The sequence below is a fragment of the Ammospiza nelsoni genome, chromosome 13 (assembly GCF_027579445.1).
Source record: "Ammospiza nelsoni isolate bAmmNel1 chromosome 13, bAmmNel1.pri, whole genome shotgun sequence".
Taxonomy (NCBI): domain Eukaryota; kingdom Metazoa; phylum Chordata; class Aves; order Passeriformes; family Passerellidae; genus Ammospiza; species Ammospiza nelsoni.
Window position 1 is genome coordinate 20146766 of NC_080645.1, and position 24639 is coordinate 20171404.

General features: G+C 56.3%; 1 protein-coding gene across 3 annotated transcripts; it reads right to left on the reverse strand.

Moving 5' to 3' along the window:
• On the reverse strand, positions 1-23906 carry KIAA0513 (KIAA0513 ortholog). 3 transcript variants are annotated; one of them, XM_059481721.1, is made up of 13 exons: positions 23713-23906; positions 10076-10586; positions 8962-9061; positions 8507-8580; positions 8305-8375; positions 7656-7863; positions 7228-7268; positions 6701-6779; positions 6156-6233; positions 4643-4672; positions 2309-2389; positions 1968-2062; positions 1-1856 (listed from the first exon to the last, which is right to left on the reverse strand). In XM_059481721.1, exons 2-13 carry the CDS (start codon positions 10441-10443, stop codon positions 1807-1809), a joined length of 1275 nt encoding a protein of 424 aa, XP_059337704.1. In that variant the 5' UTR covers positions 10444-10586; positions 23713-23906; the 3' UTR covers positions 1-1806. The 3 variants fall into 3 exon arrangements, with proteins under 3 accessions (XP_059337704.1, XP_059337705.1, XP_059337706.1); XM_059481722.1 differs by lacking the exon at positions 23713-23906 and adding an exon at positions 15579-15685; XM_059481723.1 differs by lacking the exon at positions 4643-4672 and having other exon boundaries at positions 23713-23904.
• Between the last annotated feature and the right edge of the window lie 733 nt (positions 23907-24639).

Consider the following 24639-nt stretch of genomic DNA (forward strand, 5'->3'; position numbering starts at 1 on the left):
TCTCACATCCCATCCTTCACACAGTCCCAGTCAGGGAGGGTTTATGGCTATTTTTTATTGGATTTTAATTGTTTTTATAGAAAAATACACATGCAAATAATATATATATATACTTCAGCGCTGAACATTTCTTTTCATGTTGGAAAAAAATTAATAATAATAATAAAGAAATGAAGGAGGATTTGGGAAAGACCTGAGTGGAGACAGAGACAGGGAAGGCCACGGGGATGGGATGCTCCAGGAGCTGCTCATGGTGCAGCACATTTTATCCAGCAGGAAGGGGTTTTTGGGATGAGGGACCAACATCAGCCCCTGATCCCAACAAAACCCCTTCTCCAGTGACTCTGCCCAGGTTTGGGAACGGCCAAGCTAAAATTGGTGCTGGATTTGTCCTTCCTACAAGACCCAGCACAGATCCCATCCCCAGCAGCAAGGGAAGCCCAGCTTAGGTAAAAGCATCACTTTGATGCTTGGAAATGACACCAGAAGCCAAGAGCTAGGTGGAAAAATTATCCTTTTATGCTATTTCCTATGGGATACAGCTGGCAGCACAGGGAAAAAGGGATTGTTTGAAACCTGGACTCGTGTTTCAGGGTGATGGTTTTGGGGTGAGACTGTTGGACCCTTGGCTGTGCAGGGCTGGGGGTTTCTGCTCCTTGCAGAGGGGAGCAGTGATGTCCCCAGCAATGTCCCTGTGTCCCCAGAGATGTCCCCAGAGATGTCCCTGTGTCCCCAGCAATGTCCCTGTGTCCCCAGAGATGTCCCTGTGTCCCCAGAGATGTCCCCGTGTCCCCAGCCTCTCTGCAAACACCGTGCCAAGGTCCAAGGGATAAAACAGATCTGCAGCCCCTGGAGCAGAGCAGGAGGTGTCCTTTGGACAGGGCTGCTTCAGGTTTGATGGATGAGCAGCTGGAGCAAAGGAGGGGGCAGAGAGGAGCAGCCTGGGGAAGGAGGACATTAATCTACTGCCACAGGATGCCGGGAGGCTTTGGGAAATGTCACAATGCAGCAGCATCCCCGCCCTGACAGGGCAGCAGGGAGAGGGATGAGGTTTTGTCATCTCCTCCCAAGGCAGGCAGAGCTCCTCTGCCTCTGCCTGCAATCCTGCCCAAGGCCATGGCTTTTTTCCTACTGATCCAGGCTAATGATATGGAGCAAAGTGCTGTCCCTCTGCCCAGAGGTGCAAACCCACACGGGCAGCACGGTGAAGGCTTCCCAAGGGAAGGATTTCCCTCCAGCTCCCAGGGAGGGTGGCAGCAGAGCTCTGCCATCCCCACCTCTGTCCCCAGCAAGGCACCACCCTGCCCATGTCCCCAGGCAGTGGTGACACCCAGCAGACAGCACAGAACCTGACTGAGGGGTGGCTGTGGTCCCTGCCATCACCTCCAGCATCATCAGCGAGGGGGCTCCAGCAGGGAAAGGCAGCCTTGGATCCTTCTGGATTTACCACCAGAGCCCTCATCATGGGAGTGCTGCTCACTCAGCACCTGGGGGCTGCACTGCCACGCTCTTCCTGCTTTCCCCTTGTGTTTTGTTTTGCTTTTTAACCAACCAAATTCACTTTTGGGAGCATCTACTCCGACAACAGAGGCGGGAGGGTCTGGCGAGGGCGGGGGCTGCTTGGCTCCTATGTCTACAGGCTGCCCTGGGGCAGCTCTAGAGTTTGATGGACGATCATGCAGGTTTTATTGCAGCTCGTGGTGTGGTTTGGTTTGCCGGTAGCCCAGCTGCAGTCTCAGGTAGCCCCGGGGTGGGCTCCTCTCCCTCCCCACCTGGCCGGCCGCCGTCTCCGCCTCTGCCCAGCAGCTACTCCGGGGCCATCTGCTCGATGTGGTCACTGAGCAGCTTGTATTGCTCTGGGAAGGAGAGAGAGAAGGGCTCAGGGAGGCTGTTGAACCACCCCATCCACGCTGCATCCCCCCAGAATTCCGGAATTCCAGCTGCACATGCCCCGGGCTCTGCCCTACCTTCGTCCAAGTTGCCGATGGTCGCCTGCTTCTTCAGGAAGTCACTGCAGAGCTTCTTGTTGAGGCCAAAGGCCAGCATGTTGTGGATGAAGGTGCTGAGGGAGGAGAGAGAGGTTCTGGGTGAGAGAATGGCCAGGAAGCCCCTTCTTCCCCCCACCTTCCTCCTCCTCTCCACAGCCCCTTGCATGGGATGACGCTCGGCTTGGTCCCTTTGGGTGTTCAACAGAAAGGGCAGGAGTGGTCCCAGGGAGAAGCATCAAAGATGCTCTGCACCATAAGGGATGTGCCCAGAGGGGGAACAGCTGGAGGTGTCCCCAGGGGGGTCCCCATGCCCTGCTCACCCCAGCTGCCCGAAGGTGATGTTCTCGTTGAAGCGCAGGCTGTCGTCGCGCTCCTCCTGCGTCATGTGGCACCACTTCTCCCTGCAAGGAACAGGCCACTCTGGCACCACTCTGGCACCACTGCCACCTCAGCACCCCCTGCCTGCTTCCTCCCACCCTGGGCCACGCTGCTGGAGGACAGGAAGGCACCAAGAGCCCCTTGGAGCACGGGAGAGCCCCTGGGTGAGGTGCTGGGTGTTGGATGAGCTCACAGCATGGATCCATCTGCAGAGCTCCTGCCCTGGAGCAAAGCAAGAGATGCCCCAGGGAAAAAAAAAAACCTTATCCAACCTTGGCTTTGCCTGGAAAGGCCCTGATTAAGAGCTAAAAAGAGCATTGGTCCCTCCAGCACAGAGCTCACCGTGGCCACGGGGAGGAAGCAGGGGTGGCCACCCCAGCATGGCTCTGCTGAAGCCCCCCAGCCTGGGATGGTGACAGGGGGACACCAGGCAGCTGTCCCTCATCTCCAACTCCCCAAATCCCTGCCAAGGTGCTCCCCAAACATACCCCCCCCTCAGACAGGAGCTCCCACACCCATCCCCGAAGGCCAGCAGTGCCCTGAGGCTGCCCTGGCTCCCTGCAGCTGCAGCAGCACCTTCAGGGCTGCGGGGGCTGAAGCTCTGGGTGTTTGCAGCCAGCTCTGGGCAGGGGCAGAGTCCCCACCCCGGGGATGAAGCCTGTGCCACAGGGATGTCACTGGGGTGGTGGCAGCAGGGCCCAGTGCACGCATGCCAGGGAATCTACAGCTCCAGGATGTGAAGGCAGCCCCTTCCCGAGAACCAGGTGAGGTTACAGCCAAGGATAGGAGGAGGAGAAGTGAGGAGAAACAGGGACAGGCAGAAGAAAAATGGAGGAGAAGGAAGAGGAGAACACCAGGAGAAGAAGGGACACTTGTAGCTGGCCAGAACAGCAAGCAGAAGGAAAGAGCTGTGCTGGGGGGGAAATTGAGATATAGGAGATCTCACCCAAAATTCAGAGAGGCTGGCTCAGCCCCAGTGGGCCTGGAACTGGGAGAAAATGGGTGGTCAGACAGGCTGACCCCACCAAGGGAACCAGTCCCCACTAAATCACCCCAACCCAGATGTGCAAAGTGCTGAGCTGAGCCTGCAGCCAGCAGCTCATTGTTTACAGGGCTCTGGAAATGCACACAACATGTTTCAGGGGAAATTTTTTAAATAAAAGAAGGTGTAATTTCTCTCAGATAAAGCTTAGGATAACAAATAAAACACACGGCCAAATGCAGAGGCTGAAAGGAGAGGGGAAGAATTGAATTAAGGGGCTTTGAAATCTGGAAGCAGAACTTCACAGACCCCACTGGCTCACTTACAGAAGAGGCATGTTTGTAACTCTTTTTTTCCTGCCTTTTTATGTTTTGGAGGGAGGAAGAAGGGAGAAAAAACATTATCAAAGTACTCAACAAAAAATCTGGCCGTGTTTCTGGGCTTATTACTGGAGAGTAACATGCCTGGGAAGGGAGAAAACCCACATGTGGCTCCACTCAAAGCCTTTGATGTTCACCAGCAGGACAGGAACAGGGGTGATGAACCCCCTGGGCTGTGGGGTTTGATTTTGGGTACCAGGGAAGCCTTGCTGTGCCTGGATGCGCTGAGAAGTTTCCATCAACTCCTTTCTCTTCCAGCAGCAGCAGCAAACACCAGTAGTGACATTTACACCATCCCTCAGCCAGGACATTCCTCAGCCACACAGAAAATTCACTGCCAGGCTTCCAGAACTCCTCATCCCCTTGCTGATGCCATCACCTGGAGGGATTTGCCCCATTCCCCTCACTCCAAGGGAGCAGTGACCGCTCCCAGCTCGTGGCCCCAAGGACACGCTCCCAATTGTGACATGCAGCCCTCCCCATCTGCAGTTTTAATTTTGTTAAGGGACGGCAGCAGAAAAGCGCATTAAAAATGGAAAAGGAGCAGCTTTTCCAGCTGGCAAAGGATCCCCAGCACCTCTAAGTGGCAGCAGAAGCCAGGAGCAAGCAGGAAGGACAGGAGAGGGGGATGCTTTCTACACAAAGAGACTCAGTTCATGCCCAAAAACCTGCCCAGAGGGATGTTCCCAGAGAAATATCACAGCTTGAAACCATTCAGGCTCCTTTTTAAGAGCCACATGAAAGAGGAGCCGATCTAAACCCCTCAGGCCCTTGGGGAGGGCGATGCTCACGCTCAAACCTCCATGGGGAAAGGGCCTTGCAGAGCCCCCCAAAACACATCCCCCCGTCCCCAGGGCAGGATCTGGACCTGAAGGGAGCACATGGACACTAAGGAAGGACAGGGACAGACACACCTCTTCTCCTCTTCCTCCCCAGGGTTCCCTCTGGAGCGGCGGCAGAAACGGGGCCCACAAAGGTGGCGCGAGAAAAGGACATGCAAGACACAGGGGCGGGGGGAACGGAGAGAGGAGGAGATGGAAGAAGGTTGTTAGAGGCAGAGAGAGAGAGAGGAAAGAGAGAGAAAAAGAGGAGTTTAGTTGTGATTCCTTCCCCCCCTCCCCTGCCCTCCCCACCCAGAGGAGGAAAATCCTCCCCAAAGGTCTCGCAAAAGACAAAGCTCAGGCACCCCAGAGGTGTCCTGGCCACCCCAGAGGTGTCCTGGCCACCCCAGCACAGAGGTGGCCTCAGCCCCATCCTCATGGATCTTCTGGGCATCTGCCACGGCCAATTTCCGACCTGGAAATCTGGAATTCCAAACCCAGCCCCAATCCCAGCAGGGATTTCAATCCTCAGCTCACTGTAAGGACTCTGCATCCTCTCCAATGACTCGGGGGGGTCACCACCACCTCCCAACCCCCTGAGACACGCAGGATTCTCCAGGCTGCAGCTCCCAAAGCTCCTTTGTCAGCCAGGCTTGCTCCAGCTCAGCCATCAGATTAATTGGGAGAGGCACCGGGAGCAGGGAGCAGCTGCCGGTGGCGTCTGTCCTTGTGAGGCACTTGCTGCTGCTAATTTGGGGCTTAATCAGAGCAAATGCAGTTATGGCCACGCTGCTGCTCTGCAGGCTCTTCCCTGCGTGCTTGGGAGAGAAAAAGGAAAGCAATAAAGGGGAAAACAGGGATTGATCCGAGAGCTGAGGCTGGCACAGCATCCCGGGGCGTGAGCCAGGGCTGCTGCGCTCAGCTCGGGGTTTGGGGCACACAGAGGGGGCTGGCAGAGCTCTGAGGTGGGGAAAGGGGCAGCTCCAGGGCTCCAGGGAGAGCTCAGAGCCTCAGGCACTGCACAGACAGCAGGAGGGGCTGGCTGGGAGTGGGAAACTGCTGCCGGGAGAGGAGGGAGAGGCCGGAGCCCTCACACAGCTCCGGGTGCAGCAAGACATGGGCACAAGCTTGGTGAGTGCCTCACCCACTTCTGCACCCCCTGACGCGAGCAGCCCCATCCCTGGCAGGTTTATCACAATTTTGGGGGCTCCCCAGCTTCTCTCCTTGCTGGCTGCTGCTGGGGACAGCTGGGACATCCCCTCCATCCTGGTGGCTGCACCGAGCACCTCCCAGACCCAGTTTGCCACCTCCCTGCTGGCAAACTCAGCACCAGCAGCCTCAGCCCTGGCTGGGATTTCTGAGCACATCTCTAGGGTTTGGTTCCCCCAGAAATGCTGCACAAGAAGCAAAAACCCCATTCCTGCTCCCAAAGCCCTGCCAGGCTGCAGATCTCACCAGCACTGCCCAGTGCTCCCGGCAGGATTCCAGTGGGGATGGAAAGCAGAGCATTTCCCCAGGGCTGGACGAGCTCAGGGCTGTTGGGGGGAGCTCCCTGAGGGGCTGGAGGGGACACAGGGTGTCCTTTTCCCACAGGGACGTGTCCTACCTGGTGGTGGGGGATCTCTTCCTGCGCTCGCAGTGCACGGCGTCGAAGAAGGCGGCGTTCCAGAAACGGAGGTTGTGCCTGCAGGGAGGGAGGGAAGGCTGGGAATGGCTAATTGGGATTGATAATTGGGTACCACAGAGTGCCCAGAGCAGCTGTGGCTGCCCCTGCATCCCTGGCAGTGCCCAAGGCCAGGCTGGATGAGGTTTGGAGCAGCCTGGGACAGTGGAAGGTGTCCCTGCCGTGGCAGGGTGGGATGGGATGCGATGGAATAATGGCATGGAATAATGGGATTTAACCCAAACCACTCCAGGATTCCCCAGTCTCACCCATCCTATCCCTGAGTCCTCCCAAGGGTCAGGGTGGGCCCAACAAACCTGGCAGATTTCTGCACCAGCCCTTTGGTGGCTGCAAACGCTCTCTCATTAGCACAAGGGACGTGCCAAAGCCAAGGCCAGCTCTGTTAGGGGCACTGGTGACCATCTGGGGACACATGGACAGCAGGACAGACCCTCCCCAGGCAGGGCCAGCTCATCCAGGGGCTTTACCAGATCGGCTGCTGCTTGAGGTGCATGTACAGGTAGATCTTCTCCCCTTTCTTCTCCTCCTCTGGGCTCTGCAGGGACACTGTGGGGACAACACAGTCACACACCAGCACATGGGGGACTCCCAGCTTCCCACCCACGTGTGGATTTTGTGCTCTGTCCCAGTTTGGTAGCTGAGCAATGGGATGGGTTGCAAACCAAACACATCCCTGCAATGGGGGGAGCAGCTCTGAGTGCCCTTGGAGGGCAGGGATCAGCCCTGAGGATGGCAGGCATGTCCCAGGAGGATCCTGGAGGGACTGTATCACTTTGGGAGCACTCACAGGTGCTGGGGGAGACTGCTGCACCACCAAAGCTCAAGGCAGTGGGTGCCCAAACCTCTGCAGCCTGTGACACTGAGGACAAGATCCTCACAGGACAAGAGTTGTGATTGGAATTTCAAACCTAATCCCAAGGGATTCCAGCCTTTCCACCCCTCTCTCCTTCCCCAGGGGTGCCATGGCCATTCCTATTTCACTGGCTGCACTCACCTGTCTTCTTCAGCTTCTCCTTTGGTTTGTCTTCACCTTCTCTGTGGCACAAGAAATCAATGTCAGCTCCAAAAATCCTGCCCCCCCAACAGCCCATGGCCCCCTGGCAGTGGGAACCTCATTTGAGAGACCCCCTGATCCCATGTCACCGTCCCCAGGGCCAGAAAGTGACAAAGAGACAGTGAAACAGTGACATCCCTCCCCTCACCACAGAGATGATGCACAAGCTTGGAACCACATAATTCTGTGGCTGTCTCAGTTTTGAGACAAATCAGGAGCAATCAGGACAATGGCCAAGGGAAGCAGGACTCTCAGACCACGAGGTGACAGTGACTGAAGACGGGACCAGGCTCTGGTGGCCATGGCAGCCCCACGGTGGCCTCACACCCCATGGTGCCAGCCCAGCCCCCCAAGGGAGTGGTACCCACTCGCTCTTTTTGCTGCCAGGACCCTTCAGTTTGGTCTCCAGGCCCCCGAAGAAGCCCTTGACGTTCTCTGTCTTGGCTGAGGTGTTTTTCAGCAGCCTCTCTGCAATGTCCTTCTTCTCAGCCAGCCACGTGTTGGCTGACTTCAGGTACGAGTCGATGCTGCCCATGGGCTTCTCCTTGGCCTCCAGGGGCAGGGCCTGGGGCTTCCCTGGGGAAAATGTGCCAGGAGCTCAGCGGGCACACGGCCCTGAGTGCTGCCAGCTGCTGGGGACCTGCATCCAGCTCCAGGCTGCACCACCAGGAGATGGGAACACCCCAGATCCCATCCCAGCTCCTGGAAGTTTTTATTTTTATCCTCCCCACTCCCATTTTGGACAGAAAATCCAACCCCCCTGTGGAGGAGCAGCCATTGCACACCAAACAATAAACCAAGGTGTTTCTGGGCTGGGGTGCTCACATCCCACCCTGGGGGCTGTCACACACAAATATTCCTGGCTGGAAGTGAGCACAAAGCAGCATCACCACCCCAGCAGGAGCTCTGCCAGGTTTGCATGGATTCTGGGCTCTTTTCCACCCCTCCAGCACCTTTCCCATGCACAGGACACATTTCACAGCAGCAGAGCCTCCCCAGGGGTGCAGGCTCCCTTACCTATGTAGTAATAGGTGAAGCACATGGTCATGAGGTTCTTGGCAGGGCTGAAATCGTCCATCTGGTGACACCTGGCACGGAGGGAGGCCTCAGTGAGGACGCCCCGTGATGGGAGCCCACAGAGCTCTGCCCTCAGGGCCTTTTGGACCCTTCAGTTTTGTCTGCAGTTCCCACCAAGCCCCAGAGTGACCCCAGGACTTACTCAAAGAGCACGAGGGCGAAGGACTGCATCAGGCGGTAGAAGGTCTGCTCTGAGACACACTTGGAGTTGCAGCGCTGCAGGGACAGAGCCCAGGACAGAGCCCAGGTATCACACAGCACAGGGACAGAGCCCAGGACCCTCCCCATGGCCAGGGAAAAGAGCCCTCATGGCTGAGATTCCCCTCAGATTAAGCATTGTGCCTGTCTGGGTTTGGGGTATTTATTTTTAAGGAATGGGATGTGTCTGAGTGCTGGTGGGATTTAATTTTAAATAAACCGAGTGAATTCTCTCCCACGTTGCACCAAGGGTGTATTTAACTGCTCAAAATGCATTTATTCACTCCTGTCTGTGGTTCCTCACTTTCCTTGAGTTCCTGCCTTCCAAAAATACTTCTCTGGGGTATGATTCAATCCCCCTGCCCTGAGGCTGTTGCAGGATCCCTGTTCTCCCCTTACCTGGGCGCTCACGTATCTCGCAAACCACTCCCTGCCCTTCCCGTCCTCGCTGCTGCACAGCTCCCCAAACCTGGCCTTCTCCTCCTGGTCCAGATCCTCTCTGCAACAGGGAAAGAATAAAAAACATCATTAAAGCCGAGGATGTGACCTGTATCCCCCCTTGGCATCAGCATCCTGGTGCTGGAGGAAGCAGGGGAAGAGGAGGAGAGCAGCATCCATTTTGTCATCCCTCGCCTTGTGCTGCTCTTTTCTCCCTCCCTGGCAGGAGGGAAACCAAAGGCAGGGGGAGAAGGGAAGAGCCAAGGACAGAGTGAGCAGAAACTGAGCTCCAGAGACAGGCAGGGAGCCCCAGAGCAAAACCAAGCCCTGTTGCTGCTCCTCACGCTCCATTTGCTGCATCCAGCCTGACACGGAGAGCTGAGGGATGCAGGGCTGGGGGCACAGCCAGGGGCTGCCACAGGGTCCCTGGGCACGTGTGGGCCACTGGCACTGCCCTGAGCATCAGTGGGGAGAGGGGATGGGGACAGTGAGCCCCTGGCATGGGAATGGGGACAGAGAAGGGAGGGAAGCTGGGGGTGGGAGATGCGGCCAGGAGAGGAGTGCAAGGCAAAAACCACTGCAGCCATGATATTTTCTGAAAAATTCTTTCCTTAGGATTTTTCCTCCTGAGAAGCTGAGAGGCCTCAGGAACAAAATGTAAACAATGGTTATCTGCTGCTGTGGAATGCAACAGGTGCATCTGTGATTGGTCTCATGGAGTTGTTTCTAATTAATGGCCAATCACAGTCAGCTGGCTTGGGCTCTCTGTCCAAGACAGAAGCTTTTGTTATCATTGCTTCTTTTTCTATTCTTAGCCAGCCTTCTGATGAAACCCTTTCTTCTATTCTTTTAGTATACTTTTAATATAATAAATATCATAAAATAATAAATCAAGCCTTCTGAAACATGGAGTCAGATCCTCATCCCTTCCCTCATCCTCAGACGCCTGCAAACACCATCACAAACCACATCCCCCTAAAGCCATGAAGGGGAAGGACAAACTGCTGCTCCTGGGGTGGGACAGCAGCCAGATCCCTGTCTGTCCTGAGGGATGTGCCTGTCCCTGCTCACTCACCCCCCCGTGAAGATCTTCTCCACATAACCCCGCATGAACTCCCTGCGCTCGTCCCGCGGCGCCGACTCCGCGCTCTGGCCGGACGAGAGGGACTCGTTGGATGAGGAGCGCCGGGGGCCGCCCCAGTGCTGGGGAGAGCCCCCCATGTCGTTCTCGCTGTCTGCTGACTCGGTGGCATCGCTCTCCTCGGCAGCCACGTCCTCTGTGTCCCCCGGGTGGCCATTGTCATCCCCCGTGTCACCGTTGTCATCCCCTCGGTGGCCGTTGTCGCTGAGGGCAGCGGGAGCCGGCTCTGAGGGGTCACAGGCGGGCGTTTCGCTGTCAAAGTCAATGAGGTTCCCTACAGGCACATCCAGAGGGGCCTCCATGGCTCTCCCAGGGGATGTGGCACTGTTGGGGACACTCTCTCCTCGTCCTTTTGTCCCTCACTGGGGCGTTGAGGCCATGGCTGGCAGGATGCTGGCTAAGGCAGGCAGGAGCTGCTGGCAGGGCACGGGTTACCACAGCACATCTGAAAGGCACAAGGGGGACAAAAGTGGGGACAGGACCCCGGGGAGCCACCACCATGGAGCTTGGGCAAGGCCAGCACCCACAGTGTCCCCAGGATGTCCCCCAGCACTGAGGGACACACAGAGCTGGCTCCTCTCCAGCAGCCACGTGAATCAGCAATCCCATGGAATGCTCACACGCTGCCGGCACCGCTCGAGAGGGTTTTCCATCCTTTAGCCCAGAAAAGGGACAATCGGAGCCTCAGCTCCACATGTCACATTTGGGATGTGACATCTCGTGGCCTGACGGGCAGAACTGGGCTGGCAGGAGCCAGCAGCTGGCAGGACACTGGTGGCTCTGCAGGGCAGCCCTGGCATCCTCCTGTCCCCGGCCTCTCTCTGCTCAGGGCTCTGTCTGACCCCGTTGGGAAATGGGATCATCCCGGGGTGGAGCATCCTGGAATTTAACACACATTGAGCTGGGAATGGAAGGGGGATGTTGGACACCACAGGAACTGGAATGGGATGAGGATGCAAAGCTCTGGACTGCAGTTAAGGCGTTTGACACCCCAGATTGCAAAGGTCCTGCAAGGGAGGTACAGAGAGCACGGGGATGGGGATGGATGGGGATGCTCCAGCATGTGCCCATCCTGGACAGTGCTGCAGCAAAAGAGGCCACCCTGAAGCTGTCCCTGTGTCAGAGAGTCACAGAGAACTCCCTGAGGGTGTTTCTGCCCCAGGAGGGGGTGAATTGTAGCGTCTGAAACCCAGCACACACTGCAGCATCCGGGCACAGGAGCAGGGACAGCAGCACAGGTGACAGTGACAAACCCAGGGCACCACAACAGCAGCACAGACACAGCCCCATGCCTTCCAGGGAGCTGATCCCAGGACACAGGCAAGCACCCCCAGAGCAGAAATCCCCCAAAGGACCGATGTCCAGTTCATCAGACAAACAGATCAGGCTGAAAGCAGATCTGACGTGTTTCACCAAGCACAGCACAGTGGGAAAACAACCCCTGGGCTGCAGGAGCAGCTGCTCTTCAGCAGCATCCCCCTCCTCCTCTCCTCCAGGGGCCCTGTGGGCACTGGACAGTGAGAGAAACACAGCTCCTTGAGTGGCTGGGACAGCAGGGACAGAGAGAAAAGTCACCTGGGGTGGCAGAAGCCCTGCAGCCACCTCAGCTGGCAGCTTCTGTGCCAGCTTCCCTCACACTGAGCCCCTGGCACACACCTAAAGCTGCTCCCAGGGACACTGGTGAGCCCCAGGGACACTGGTGAGCCCCAGGAGCTGGGCAGAGTTTGGCTCTTGGGAGAGGAGCAGCCCAAGGCTGCAGCACAGCAGGGACTGGCAGGGTTCCCATTCCCATGGGGATCCAGCCAGCTGCAGCCTGGCTCCGTGCCCTGGCAGTGTGACCCAATCCCAAAGCACCCCTCCAGCTGCAGGGACCTGCATCCATCCCTCCATCCATCCATCCATCCATCCATCCATCCATCCATCCATCCATCCATCCATCCATCCATCCATCCATCCATCCATCCATCCCTTCCCACTCCCACAGCAGCTGCAAAGTCCCTTTGGCACTGATGGAGAGAAGGTTCCAGGGAAAGCTCAGAGCCCCTTCCAGTACCTAAAGGGCTCCAGGAGAGCTGGAGAGAGATTTTGGATGAAGGCATGGAGTGACAGGACACAAGGAATGGCTCCCTCTGCCAGAGGACAGGGTTGGATGGGACATTGGGAGGGAATTCTTGTGGTGAGGCCCTGGCACATGGGAAGGAGGACTTGGAGTCCAGCCCAGCAGCCCCAGGAGTGCATCCTGCTCACAGGGGGAGGGGAAAGGTTTAACCCCTCACTGCCCAGCTCATGTTAAAGCCCTGCCCTTGAGTGAAGGCCACCAAGGTGTCCCAAGGTGTTGGCAGCAGCCCAGGTTCCCCCAAAAGTTCTCAGCACAGAGCCCAGAAGAGCTTCAAACCCAAAACCAGCTGTAGAACCAGCCCTGTCCCCACTCCCCAACCTCACTGCTCCAGCAGGACAAATCCAGGGGAGGAGTAGCCAAAATTCCAAAGGAGAGCCTCAGATCCCACAGCTGGCACTCATGGACTCAGCTCAGCTGCCCATCCCAGCACAGCCCAGGGGGTTCCATGCCTGGCTGGGTCAAGTCTGACAGTAAATGAGGGCTCTGGAATAAAAAGGGATTTTTAGGCTGCTTGGCGGCCTTGATACAACATCATGAGCTCCAGCATCATCCTGAAATTCAGCAGTTCTGACTTTAACCATGAAGCTCAACCAGACAAGTGGAGGCATCAGCTCAGGAATAAAATCCATGAATGTGCTGAAGCCATGCTGTGAATGCCACAGGAAAGCCACGGTGCCCTGAAACTTTGGGAAATGCCTGATTTTACTAAAAAGGAACGCTGGGGTGAATGTGAATGATTCACCTACAGCTGCACATTGTGCAAGCAGCTTTTATCCATGACCTGCCCTTGAATCCGGCATTCCTGGCTGGACCTCCCAGCATCCCTAAGCCCTGCATGGAGTTTTCCCTGGGGGCTTTTTCCAGGTGCTGAGGTCAGGTTTGAAGTTTTCCCCTCGGGGATTTTTCCAGGTGCTGAGGTCAGGTTTGCTGTGGGGCCTCAGCGATTCACACCTGGGAACTGGGATCCAATCCAATGGAAATCCCAGTGGGGAGCAGGGCTTGGCCAAGCTGTGCCCCAGCTCTCCTCTCTCTCCAGCCCAATGCTCTGCTCCCAGCCTGTCCCCAGAGCTGGATGACAAACTGAGATAATAATCCCTGTTATCAGCTCGGTGACACTGCTCCAACCCACACACTGCATCCTGCACGGAGACTGGAGCTGTCAGGGATGACTAAAAACTGTAATTAAAGCAAAGAAACCTCTGCCTGCCTCCTCCTGGCCTCATCCCTGCAGGCTGGCACCCAGACACGGAGTGCAGGAGCTCTGAGAGCCCCTGTGGGCACTCAGCTCATGGAAAGGGGTAAATCCACAACTGATGTTGCTGCAGGACTCGAATTGGCAGCACAGAGGGGACAACTCTGCTCGTTTGGGCAGAGCCAGAGCTCTGCAGAGAGCCCTGGCACTGTGTCTATGATAAGGGTTGCCTGCATCCATGCCAGTGTTCCTGTATCCATGCCAGGGGTTCCTGCATCCATGCCAGGACTCCTGCATCCATGCCAGGGGTTCCTGCATCCCGCTGCTGTGCGGGGGCGAGGGATGCTCACCTGGGCAGCACCTGGCCCCAGCCAGGGCAGGGTTTGTGCCCTGTTCTGCTGCACAGGTGATGCCAACGCATCTCACGGCTCTGTGCCAGCTGTGCCAGGCACAAACCCTTCCCATCCTGCAGGAAAGGGGGCAGAACGCTGATGCCTGCAGAGGAGGCAGTCCCGGGGACAGGCCGGGAGGGATTTTTGGTGTCACCGCTGCTCGGGGGCTGGCAGAGCGCCACTGCTCGCTGCTGGCATCTCTCCACGCTGCGGCCCTCCCTGGAAACCCTCCCTTGGCCCATCCACCCCGGGGGCTCGCAGTGCCCTGGCACGGGTCTGGCACGGGAGTGGCACTGCCGGGGACAGCCGCTCTGCCCCGCGCTGCGCCAGCCCGGCCCTGCAGGGCACCCTGGGCACGGCTGAGTGAGCGCCTGCCAAGGGAAACTCGGTGTGCCGGCCGGGAACAGCGCGTGTCCCGCCGGGAACTGGTCAGTCCTGTTCCCGTGTCCCTGCCCCGGGCAGAACACACCGGCACGGGGGCACGGACCCGTTCCGTGCCAGAGCCCCAAACGTGCCCGAGATCCGGGGGTACCGCGCTTACCCCGCTCCCAGCGCCCCGCTGGATTTAAACACACAAACCTCCTCGTTTAAACTCATCCTGGCGCTTTGCAGAGCCGAAATTCCCCTGGCTGGGCTGGGCACAGATCCCGGGGCCGGGATGCGCTCCCGGCTTTATCGGGGAGGCTCCGGCTGTGCCCTGGCCAAGGCACAACCCTGCTGCAGCCCTGAGACCCCCTAAAATAATGCCCTGCATGCCAGGGGGTACCTGAGAGCGGTGCCAGGCGGGGCAGAGACCGCACACGCTCGGTGCATGCCAGGGTCCGCTCCCAGCCCGTCCCGAGCCGCACCGGGACCCCAATCCCTGACAAGGGAGGATTTTGGCGTGCGATACCTGTAGGTTTATAGCATCTATTCCCCATCATCACCTCCTCTCCCAACCCCAGCGCTGGGAGATCCAGGCGGATCCTTCCCCTCCCCAAGCCCGGCTTTGGCTCGCTCGGAGCGCTCCCAAACCATCACCCAGCCCTCGAAGCGGAGCCACTTCCCGGCCACCCGAGCCCGGCGAGCTCCCAGCTTGCCCTGCTTCCCTTCCCCGAGCGCCTTTCCCTTTCCCCCGCTGCCATCAGACACCAGATGGCAGCTCCCCGTCCGCCTTGCGAGGAGAATTAAATGTCCCTTTAATAAACCCGAGCTGCGCAAGCCGGGCTTTTGTGCGAGCTGCGGTTTCTCCTTTCACACTCCGCAGCCTCGCAGCTCCCACACAGCCACGGCCACATCCCCAGGGAACCCCAAACCGGGGCGATTTATTCCGCAATTCCCATTTTTACCGGGCTAAAATTCCTCCCGTACCAGGGGGGCCGTACCAGGCTGTGTTTTGGAAATGATCTCCCCAAAAAGCACACGCGGGGATGGAGGGGGGGGGGTTCCCTGCCCCGACCACCCTCAGCCCCCCATTCCCATGGGAAATGGGGAATTCTGTTTCCAGCGCCGGAGGGGGATCCGGGATGGAGCCGGAGCTGCAAACGGAGCCCAGGAACACCGGGAGCCCCCGGGCACGATGGCTGCACCCCCTGGATGCTGAACCCAAAACCAGCTGGGGCAAAAAAAGCGGGGTGTCCCCCTCCCGAGCGGGATATGGGCTCAGAAAAACGGATTAAAGCCCAGCCGAGCGCAGGCCTGTCCCCAGGCGGGGTCACGGCGCCATCCTCATCCTCATCCTCCCTCCTCCCTTACCTGCAGCCGGGAGCCCCGCAGCGCCTCGGCTCGCCGCTGCCCCGGCAGCATCCGGCAGGCCGGGGACGGGCGATGCAGGGACGCGGGGACGCTGCTGTCCCTCCTTCCTTCCCTCCCTCCCTCCCTCCCTCCCTCTCTCCGTGCGGAGCTCCGGCGCTCCCGGTGCCCACGCGCGGCTGCGCGCTCAGCGCCGGGAGCAGCTCCCGGTGCCACCCGGGCACGCTGCGCTGGCTCACGGAGCCCTTCCTGCGGCACACGGCCCAGGGAGGGAGCCCCACCCGGAGAGGGAATCCCCATCCTCCCCCAAAACCGGCCCCTGTGCACCCTATGTCGAGAAAAATTAGGTGGGACCCCCATCAGAGAGGAGTTCTCCACGCTGTGGTGGATCCCCAGAGCCCTTCCCGTGGCACACAGCCAGCATTTCACCCGGGGAGCGATCCCCACCCGGAGAGGGAATCCCCATCCTCCCCCAAAACCGGCCCTTGTGCGCCCTATATTGAGAAATATTAAGGAAAATTAGGTGGGATCCCCATCAGAGAGGAGTTCTCCACGCTGTGCTGGCTGCCCAGAGCCAGCGTTTCACCCAGGGAGCGATCCCCACCCAGAGAGGGAATCCCCATCCTCCCCCAAAACCAGCCCCTGTGTGCCCTATATTAAGAAGAATCAGGGGGGATCCCCATCAGAGAGGAGTTCTCCACGCTGTGCTGGCTCCCCAGAACCCTTCCCACAGCTCACAGCCTGGGGAGAGATTCCCACTCAGGGAGGGATTCCCCATTCTCCCCCAAAACCAGCCCCTGTGAGCCCTATGTTGAGAAATATTAAGGAAAATTAAGTGGGATCCCCATCAGAGAGGAGTTGTCCAGCCTAAAGTAGCTGCACAGGCAAATATGGAAAATATGGACCAAAATATTGTGGGGTCCCCATTAAAAGGGGGCCAAAATTATCTTAAGTCCCTGCAGGTGCAGATGGGAAAAAATATTGAGGAAAATGAGGTGGGGTGTTCATTAAAAAGGGATTCTCCAGCCCAAACCAGCCTAAAGTGCTGGCACATGCAGATATCCCAAATATTAACCCAATATCTTAAAAGAATAAGGTGGGGTTCCCAGAAAAGGGAGATTTTCCAGCCCCAAACAACCTTACTACCTGCACTTGCAGACATCCCAAATATTAACCAGAATAAGGTGGGGTTCCCACTAAAGGGGGATTCTCCAGCCCAAACCAGCCCATCCAAGCCCCTGTGCACCCTGATATCTGGGATATTCAGGAAAGCCATCCACATCAAAGACAAATTCTCCAGCCCAAACCAGCCTAAGTTCCACCACATGCAGATATCCCAAATATTGACTAAAATAAGGTGAGGTCCCCATTAAAGAGAGATTCTCCAGCCCAAACCAGCCTAACTACCTGCACATGCAGATATCCCAACCATTAACCAGAATGAGGTGGGGTTCCCACAAAAGGGGGATTCTCCAGCCCAAAACTCCTTGTCCAAGCCCCTCTGCACCCTGACAACTGGAATATTAAACCATAATAAGCAGGATCCCCATCAAAGGGGAATTCTTCACCCTTTCCCTCACCTTTAGCTGGTTTTCAGGCCTCCCCAGCACTCAGCTCCCTGAGGACTGGGAATTATCTGCTCTGCCCCTGCCCAGCTGAGCCACTCCGGGGGAAAAGGCTCAGGTGAGAGCAGAGGTGGGGAGGAGGAACTGGGTGGGAGCAGCACCAGGACAGGTCTGGCTTCTCCCTGAGCCTTGGGAGGAAAACTGCAGGGGTTTCATGGGCAGACATGGGGACAGGGCAAGGCTGAGCCCCTGGGAGGGATGTTCTGGGCCAGGCAATTTTGAGGTGCTCTCAGCAAAGGGGAGTCTCTGACACAAAGAGAAACAAACGAGTTTAGAGAGGAGGCCACCAAGAGGAGCTCTGCCCTTGCCAGCCTGTGCCAGCTCTCCCAAAAGGACCCTGGCACTGCTGGATTCATCCAGAGGAGTCTCCCTGAGGATTTGGGGGAGCAGAGGAGGCTGGAAACCCCCATATCAGCACAGGATCCCTGCTCCTGCTCATCCTCCCCACGCCAGCATCACCCCAACGCTGAGCAGAGCCCTTTTCTGTGCATCAGAGCATCCCCCGTGGACAGGGCACAGGAGCTGCTGCCCCAGCACACCCTGCAGTCCCACTCTGGTCCCCAAGAAGAGGAAAAAGCAGCCAGCAAAAACCTCCCCCTGTGGAGCAGGGAATTGTGATCACAGGGAAACCCTGCTGGGGTGGGGAATGCAGCACCCCTGGCACAGCCCGGCCAAAGCTGAGCTCTGCTGCCCAAGGGCACCCCTGGAAATGAACCCCAAGCCTCAGCTGGGTGGCGTTCAGTGCTCTGGAGGCGGGTGAGTCACTGCTGCCACGGAGCATCCTCGTCAAAGGATGGAATTAGCGTGAAACTGCTCTTTGTCCCCTCCATCCCCAACCGGGGATGCTGCGCACCCATCATCGTCATCATCATCATCACCACCCACAGAGGGAGCAGCTCCCTGTGACACAGCTCAGCAGGAACCCAGGAGCATCCCTAATTGCCTGCCTGCCCTGGGTGATTGTTGTAATTAAGGCAGACTTCAGGAATTGCAAGTGACAGGGGAAAAAACACCCCCAGTTCTGACAGGGCACCACGGGAGGGTTCGGTGCCTCCTCCTCACCAGTCCTTGTTGTTTGGTTGGTTTTATTCTGTTTATTCTGCTCCTCACCCTGGGTTTGCAGCATGGCAGGTGGAAATCCTGGGAGCTCACACATCTCTGGCACCTGGAGATGCTCCAGGCCCGGCTGGACAGGGCTTGGAGCAGCCTGGGGTGCTGGAAAGGGCTGGAATGGGAAGAGCTTTAAGGTCCCTTCCAAACTAAACCTAAAATTCCCATGGTTGTGTGAGGTTTTGTGTCTCCTCCACCTCAGCTCGCAGCCCTGCCTGGGGATTCTTCACCTGAGCAAGGGGAGGAGAGGCCCCTACCAGGGACAGGGTGATGTCCCCATCAGGGACCAGGTGATGTCCCCATCAGGGTGACAGCTCCATCAGGGAGAAGGTGATGTCCCCATTAGGGACAGGGTGATGTCCCCATCAGGGTGACACCCCACCGTTCAGGGGAAGCAGATTTTGTGGAAGTTCCTGAAGCATTGGGTAATTTTTTGCCTCCCAGCCCTGAGCAGCAAGGCCAGGGGAGGAGCTGCAGACCCAGGAAGGGCTTTGGTGGCAGAAGGGTCCCGGAACCACAAAATGTCCTGAGCTGGGAATGACCCCAGGGGTCATCCAGCCCCTGAGTGAGCCTGTAAAATGCTGCTGTGAGGAATGAGATAGCAGCTCTGATAAAAACCTCAAACCCTCTGATAAAACCCCCAAAACTCTGATGAAAACCCCAAACTTCTTATAAAAACCCCAAACCTCTGATAAAATCCTAAAGCTCTGATAAAAACCCCCAAAACTCTGATAAAACCCCAAATCTCTGATAAAACCCCAAATCTCTGATGAAAACCCCAAATGCCAGGCTCTGTAACACCCCAGGCCAGGCTGCCCTGTGCACAAAGAGGGGCAGCTCCTCGGGCAGGGCTGTGCCAGCAGAGCCAAAGCTCCTGGAGAGGGACAGGGACAACCAGAGGCTCCAACAGCACCCAGCCACAGCCCCAGGATGGATTCATTTGCACCAGGATGAATTAATTTGCATTAATAGCAGGAAACCACCCAAGCCCCCCAAAACAACTCACCCTCCACCATGTCAGGGCTCAGAGATTTGGCTCAGCCTCCCAAGACAAGGAAGATCTCAGGTTCCTGGTGCTGCTCTGAGCTCCTGGCCCCTCAAACCCAGCACCCAGAGCAGCACAACGCAACCCCAGCGTTGCCACACCAGGGCTGGTTGTGACACAGCTGCTGCAAACCTGAGTAAGCTGCTCCTGCACGCTGACCCTCTGCAAATCCCTCCTAATCCAATCCTGTTTGTGGCTTTAAGCTGGACCCTCCCATGCTGGACACTCCGGTTTGCTCCACACTTGGGGAAATCCTGGGATTTTCTCAGTGCTGGGTGGGGATCTGATGCAGGAGGCACCAGTGTCGCAGACCTCTTTTATGGAAAATCCTTTCCTTGGGATTTTTTCCTCCTGAGAGGCCTCAGGAACAAAATTTAAACAATGATTATCTGCTGCTGTGGAATGCAACAGGTGCATCTGTGATTGGTCTCATGGAGTTGTTTCTAATTAATGGCCAACCACAGCCCAGCTGGCTTGGGCTCTCTGAGACTCACAAGTGTTTGTTATAATTCCTTCTTTTTCTGTTCTTAATAAGCCTTCTGATAAAATCCTTTCTTCTATTCTTTTAGTATAGTTTCAATATAACTAATATAATATTATATATTATTATATATAATATAATATAATATAATATAATATAATATAATATAATATAATATAATATAATATAATATAATAATGATAATATTATATAATATACAATATACAATATTATATATTATATAATATATACTATGTATTATATAATGTATAATATATAATATATAATGTATAATATATAATATATAATATATAATATATTATATATTATATAATGTATATATAATATAATTAATATAATATAATATAATATAATATAATATAATATAATATAATATAATATAATATAATATAATATAATATAATATAATATAATATAATATAATATAATATAATATAATATCCTTCTGAAACTCCATGTTCTGAAGCATGGAGTCAGAGCCTTGTCTCTTCCCTCATCCTCAGACCCCTGTGAACACTGTCACACCCCAGAGCTTCCTTCTCCTCATGTCTGGAGGTGTTTGGGGACAGGGACCTGCACTCCCAGCTCCACATCCCCTGAGTGCCACCTGGGCATGGGAACCCTCCCCCTGTGCCAGCCTGGCACAGCCAGGGGTTCTCTTTGCTGGGTTCTCGTGGTTTAAAGCAGAGATTTCTCCTCCTTACCCCAACAGAAGGGAAGAGCAGGAGGAGACAAACCTTGCTCTGACCTGCAGCTTCCCCCACAAAGCCCAGCTGGGATCCAGGTTAGGAAAATGGCCCCAGGCCAAATTATTTTGGTGTGATATTCCCACAGAAGGTGCCAGAGCCACATTCCCACCCCAAACCATGGCTGGGGATGCTCTGCCCTCCCCGGGGCCATCCCACAGATGGATCCCACGTGGGGAGGACACAGAATCGTGGGTTTGCCCCAGGCTGTCACAGCCTCTGTGATGCTGATTGCTTCAGGGAGGGAAAACCCTGCCCTGTGTCCCCAGGGCCAGCAAACATCTGGCACCACACTGTGACAGAGCAGAGCAGCTCAGCCAGGAGGATGGAAATGCTACAATTACCCTCAGCCTGCCTGGAATCTGCAGCAAAGTCCTGACACAGAGGAGGAAATGTGTTTTATCTTTCCTAAAAGGAAAGCTGAATGTATTTACAGAGGGAGACACAGGTGGAGAGGCTGGCACAGGCTGGAGCAGTGGGAATGGGGCTCCTCTCCTCCAAATAATCCTGGGTCTTGTTTGGATTCATCCAGCTCAGTGCAGGAACATCCTCAGAGATCTGCACCCTGCAAGTCCCCATGGAGCTGGGGAGGAGCCCCAGAGGGATCCAACCCGTGCCAAACCAGCCCCAGCAGGATCCAACCTGTGCCAAACCAGCCGCAGAGGGATCCAACCCGTGCCAAACCAGCCCCAGAAGGATCCAACCCGCACCAAACCAGCCCCAGGGGGATCCAACCCGCGCCAAACCAGCCCCAGAGGGATCCAACCCGTGCCAAACCAGCCCCAGGGGGATCCAACCCGTGCCAAACCAGCCCCAGAGGGATCCAACCTGTGCCAAACCAGCCCCAGGGGGATCCAACCCGTGCCAAACCAGCCCCAGCAGGATCCAACCCGTGCCAAACCAGCCCCAGCAGGATCCAACCCGTGCCAAACCAGCCCCAGCGGGATCCAATCAATGTCCTTTTCCTGATTTTATTCCCAAATCCTGACAAAGATTGGATCCACCTGACCCATCCCCTGCTGAGGTGTCACCTCTGCAGTCCCAAGGGATTCAGCATCACCAAGGAACAGGGACAGGGACAGGGAGGAGAGAAGAACCTCCATGCAGGGAATGACTTCATCCCCAGGGAATCCCATCCCTCACTGGTTTGCACAAAGACCTTCCAAATTCATGAGCAAATAAACAAGAATAATAAAAATAACAGCAAAATAACTGAATTCACTCCAGGCATGGAAAGCAGCTCAGGGTCTTGCAGCTCTGTGATGGGGTGAGCTCCTTGCAGTGGGATCAGAGGGATGGGATGGGATGGGATGGGATATCAGTGCCAGTCACCCCAAATGACTACTTTTTAACACACACCCAAATCTACCCAAACCAAGCTCATTTTGAGCTGAGATGTGGAACAAGATGCTCTTTGAGGTCCCTTCTAACCCAAACCATTCCATGACTCTCTGATTTCACACCCCAAGCTGCTCCCCTGGCCAGGCCCCCGGGCTCTCTGCGGTGTTTGTGTGCTGTAATTTCCCTTCCAGCCCCAGCAGTGACTCCTGGAGCTCTCTGTGTGTGTGTGTAAAACTCCACCCCACGCTGGGTAAAACCCCAACCAGGAATTCCCAAACTCATCCTTGGAGGCAGCAATTGCCACTGCAGCCATCTGCGAGAGCAGGAGCCGGGCAGTGCAGGGACAATGCAGGGGATGGATGTGACACTCAGGGCCGTGGATGTGACACTCAGGGCCGTGGATGTGACACACAGGGCCGTGGATGTGACACTCAGGGCCATGAATGTGACACTCAGGGCCATGAATGTGACACACAGGGCCATGGATGTGACACTCAGTGCCATGGATGTGACACTCAGGGCCATGGATGTGACACTCAGGGCCATGGATGTGTCACACAGGGCCGTGGATGTGACACACAGGGCCATGGATGTGACACTCAGGGCCGTGGATGTGACACACAGGGCCATGAATGTGTCACACAGGGCCATGGATGTGACACTCAGGGCCATGGATGTGTCACACAGGGCCGTGGATGTGACACACAGGGCCATGAATGTGACACACAGGGCCGTGGATGTGACACTCAGTGCCATGGATGTGACACTCAGGGCCATGGATGTGACACTCAGGGCCATGGATGTGTCACACAGGGCCGTGGATGTGACACTCAGGGCCATGGATGTGTCACACAGGGCCATGAATGTGACACTCAGGGCCGTGGATGTGACACACAGGGCCATGGATGTGTCACACAGGGCCATGAATGTGACAGACAGTGCCATGGATGTGACACTCAGTGCCATGGATGTGACACTCAGGGCCATGGATGTGACACTCAGGGCCATGGATGTGTCACACAGGGCCGTGGATGTGACACACAGGGCCATGAATGTGACACTCAGTGCCATGGATGTGACACTCAGGGCCATGGATGTGACACTCAGGGCCATGGATGTGTCACACAGGGCCGTGGATGTGACACTCAGGGCCATGGATGTGTCACACAGGGCCATGAATGTGACACTCAGGGCCGTGGATGTGACACTCAGGGCCATGGATGTGTCACACAGGGCCATGGATGTGACACTCAGGGCCGTGGATGTGACACTCAGGGCCGTGGATGTGACACTCAGGGCCATGGATGTGTCACACAGGGCCATGGATGAGCCCCTGGAGAGGAGCAGCAGATATTCCACAATTTAGGATCTCTGCTCACTGAGGTTTGCCCTCCTCGCCACCCAAAGTGATGCAAAAAAATTTCCAAACTACAGCAAATTTCCCAACTTTTTGCCATTGCCAATTGCAGCAGATATTCCACAATTTGGGATCTCTGAGGCTCAACCTCCTCACCACCCAAAATAATGCGAAAATTTTCCAAACTACAGCAAATTTCCCAACTTTTGCCACTCCAACTTTTTGCCATTGCCGATTGCAGCAGGGATGCCACAATTTGGGATCTCTGAGGCTCGCCCTCCTCACCACCCAAAACAGTGCAAAACCCGCAAATTTCACAACTTTTTGCCATTCCCTGCTGCAGCCCAGCCCCCGATATTCCCTCCCAGCAGCTCAGCCCGCCCCGGGGGGACCCCAAAATTCTCTTTTTACCTCCTGGCCCTGGGGCTGCTCCTTCCATCGGCGATGCGGGACAGGGACAGAGAGAGGGACAGACACACGGACAGGGACGGACACACGGACAGACGCACGGACAGACGCACGGACAAACACACGGACAGACACACGGACAGACGCACGGACAGACGCACGGACAAACACACGGACAGACACACGGACAGACGCACGGACAGACGCACGGACAGACGCACGGACAAACACACGGACAGACGCACAGATAGACACACGGACAGACACACGGACAGACGCACGGACAGACGCACGGACAGACGCACGGACAAACACACGGACAGACGCACAGATAGACACACGGACAAACACACGGACAGACGCACAGATAGACGCACGGACAGACACACGGACAGACGCACGGACAGACGCACGGACAGACGCACAGATAGACACACGGACAGACGCACGGACACTCCTGCCGGCCCTGCCGCCGAGCAATGATTAATTCCAGCTCCGGGTGACAAAGCGAAAGCCAAACAAGGCGGGTTTGTCCGGGCTGTCCCCGCTCGCTGCTTTCCCCGGCCCCGGGCGCCGCCCGCAGCTCCGGCGGGACTGGAAGGACCTGTCCGGGCTCCTGCGGGGCCGCCGGGCACGGCACCCACGGGAAAGGTGTGGCACGGGTGTGGCACGGGTGTGGCACGGGCCAGCAGGGCTGCTGTCACCGCCTCCGGGGCTGTCACACACACCCTGAGCACGGCAAGGGGATGGGGACACGGGGGAACGCATCCCGCAGCCCAAAGAGGAACACGAACCTATCTCAGCCCCAAATTTCTGATGAAAACGCCAAAACTCTGATAAAACATCAAAGTTCTGATAAAAAAATCCCAAAACTCTGATGAAAACCCCAAGGTTCTGATAAAAACCCCAAAGTTCTAATGTAAACCCCCA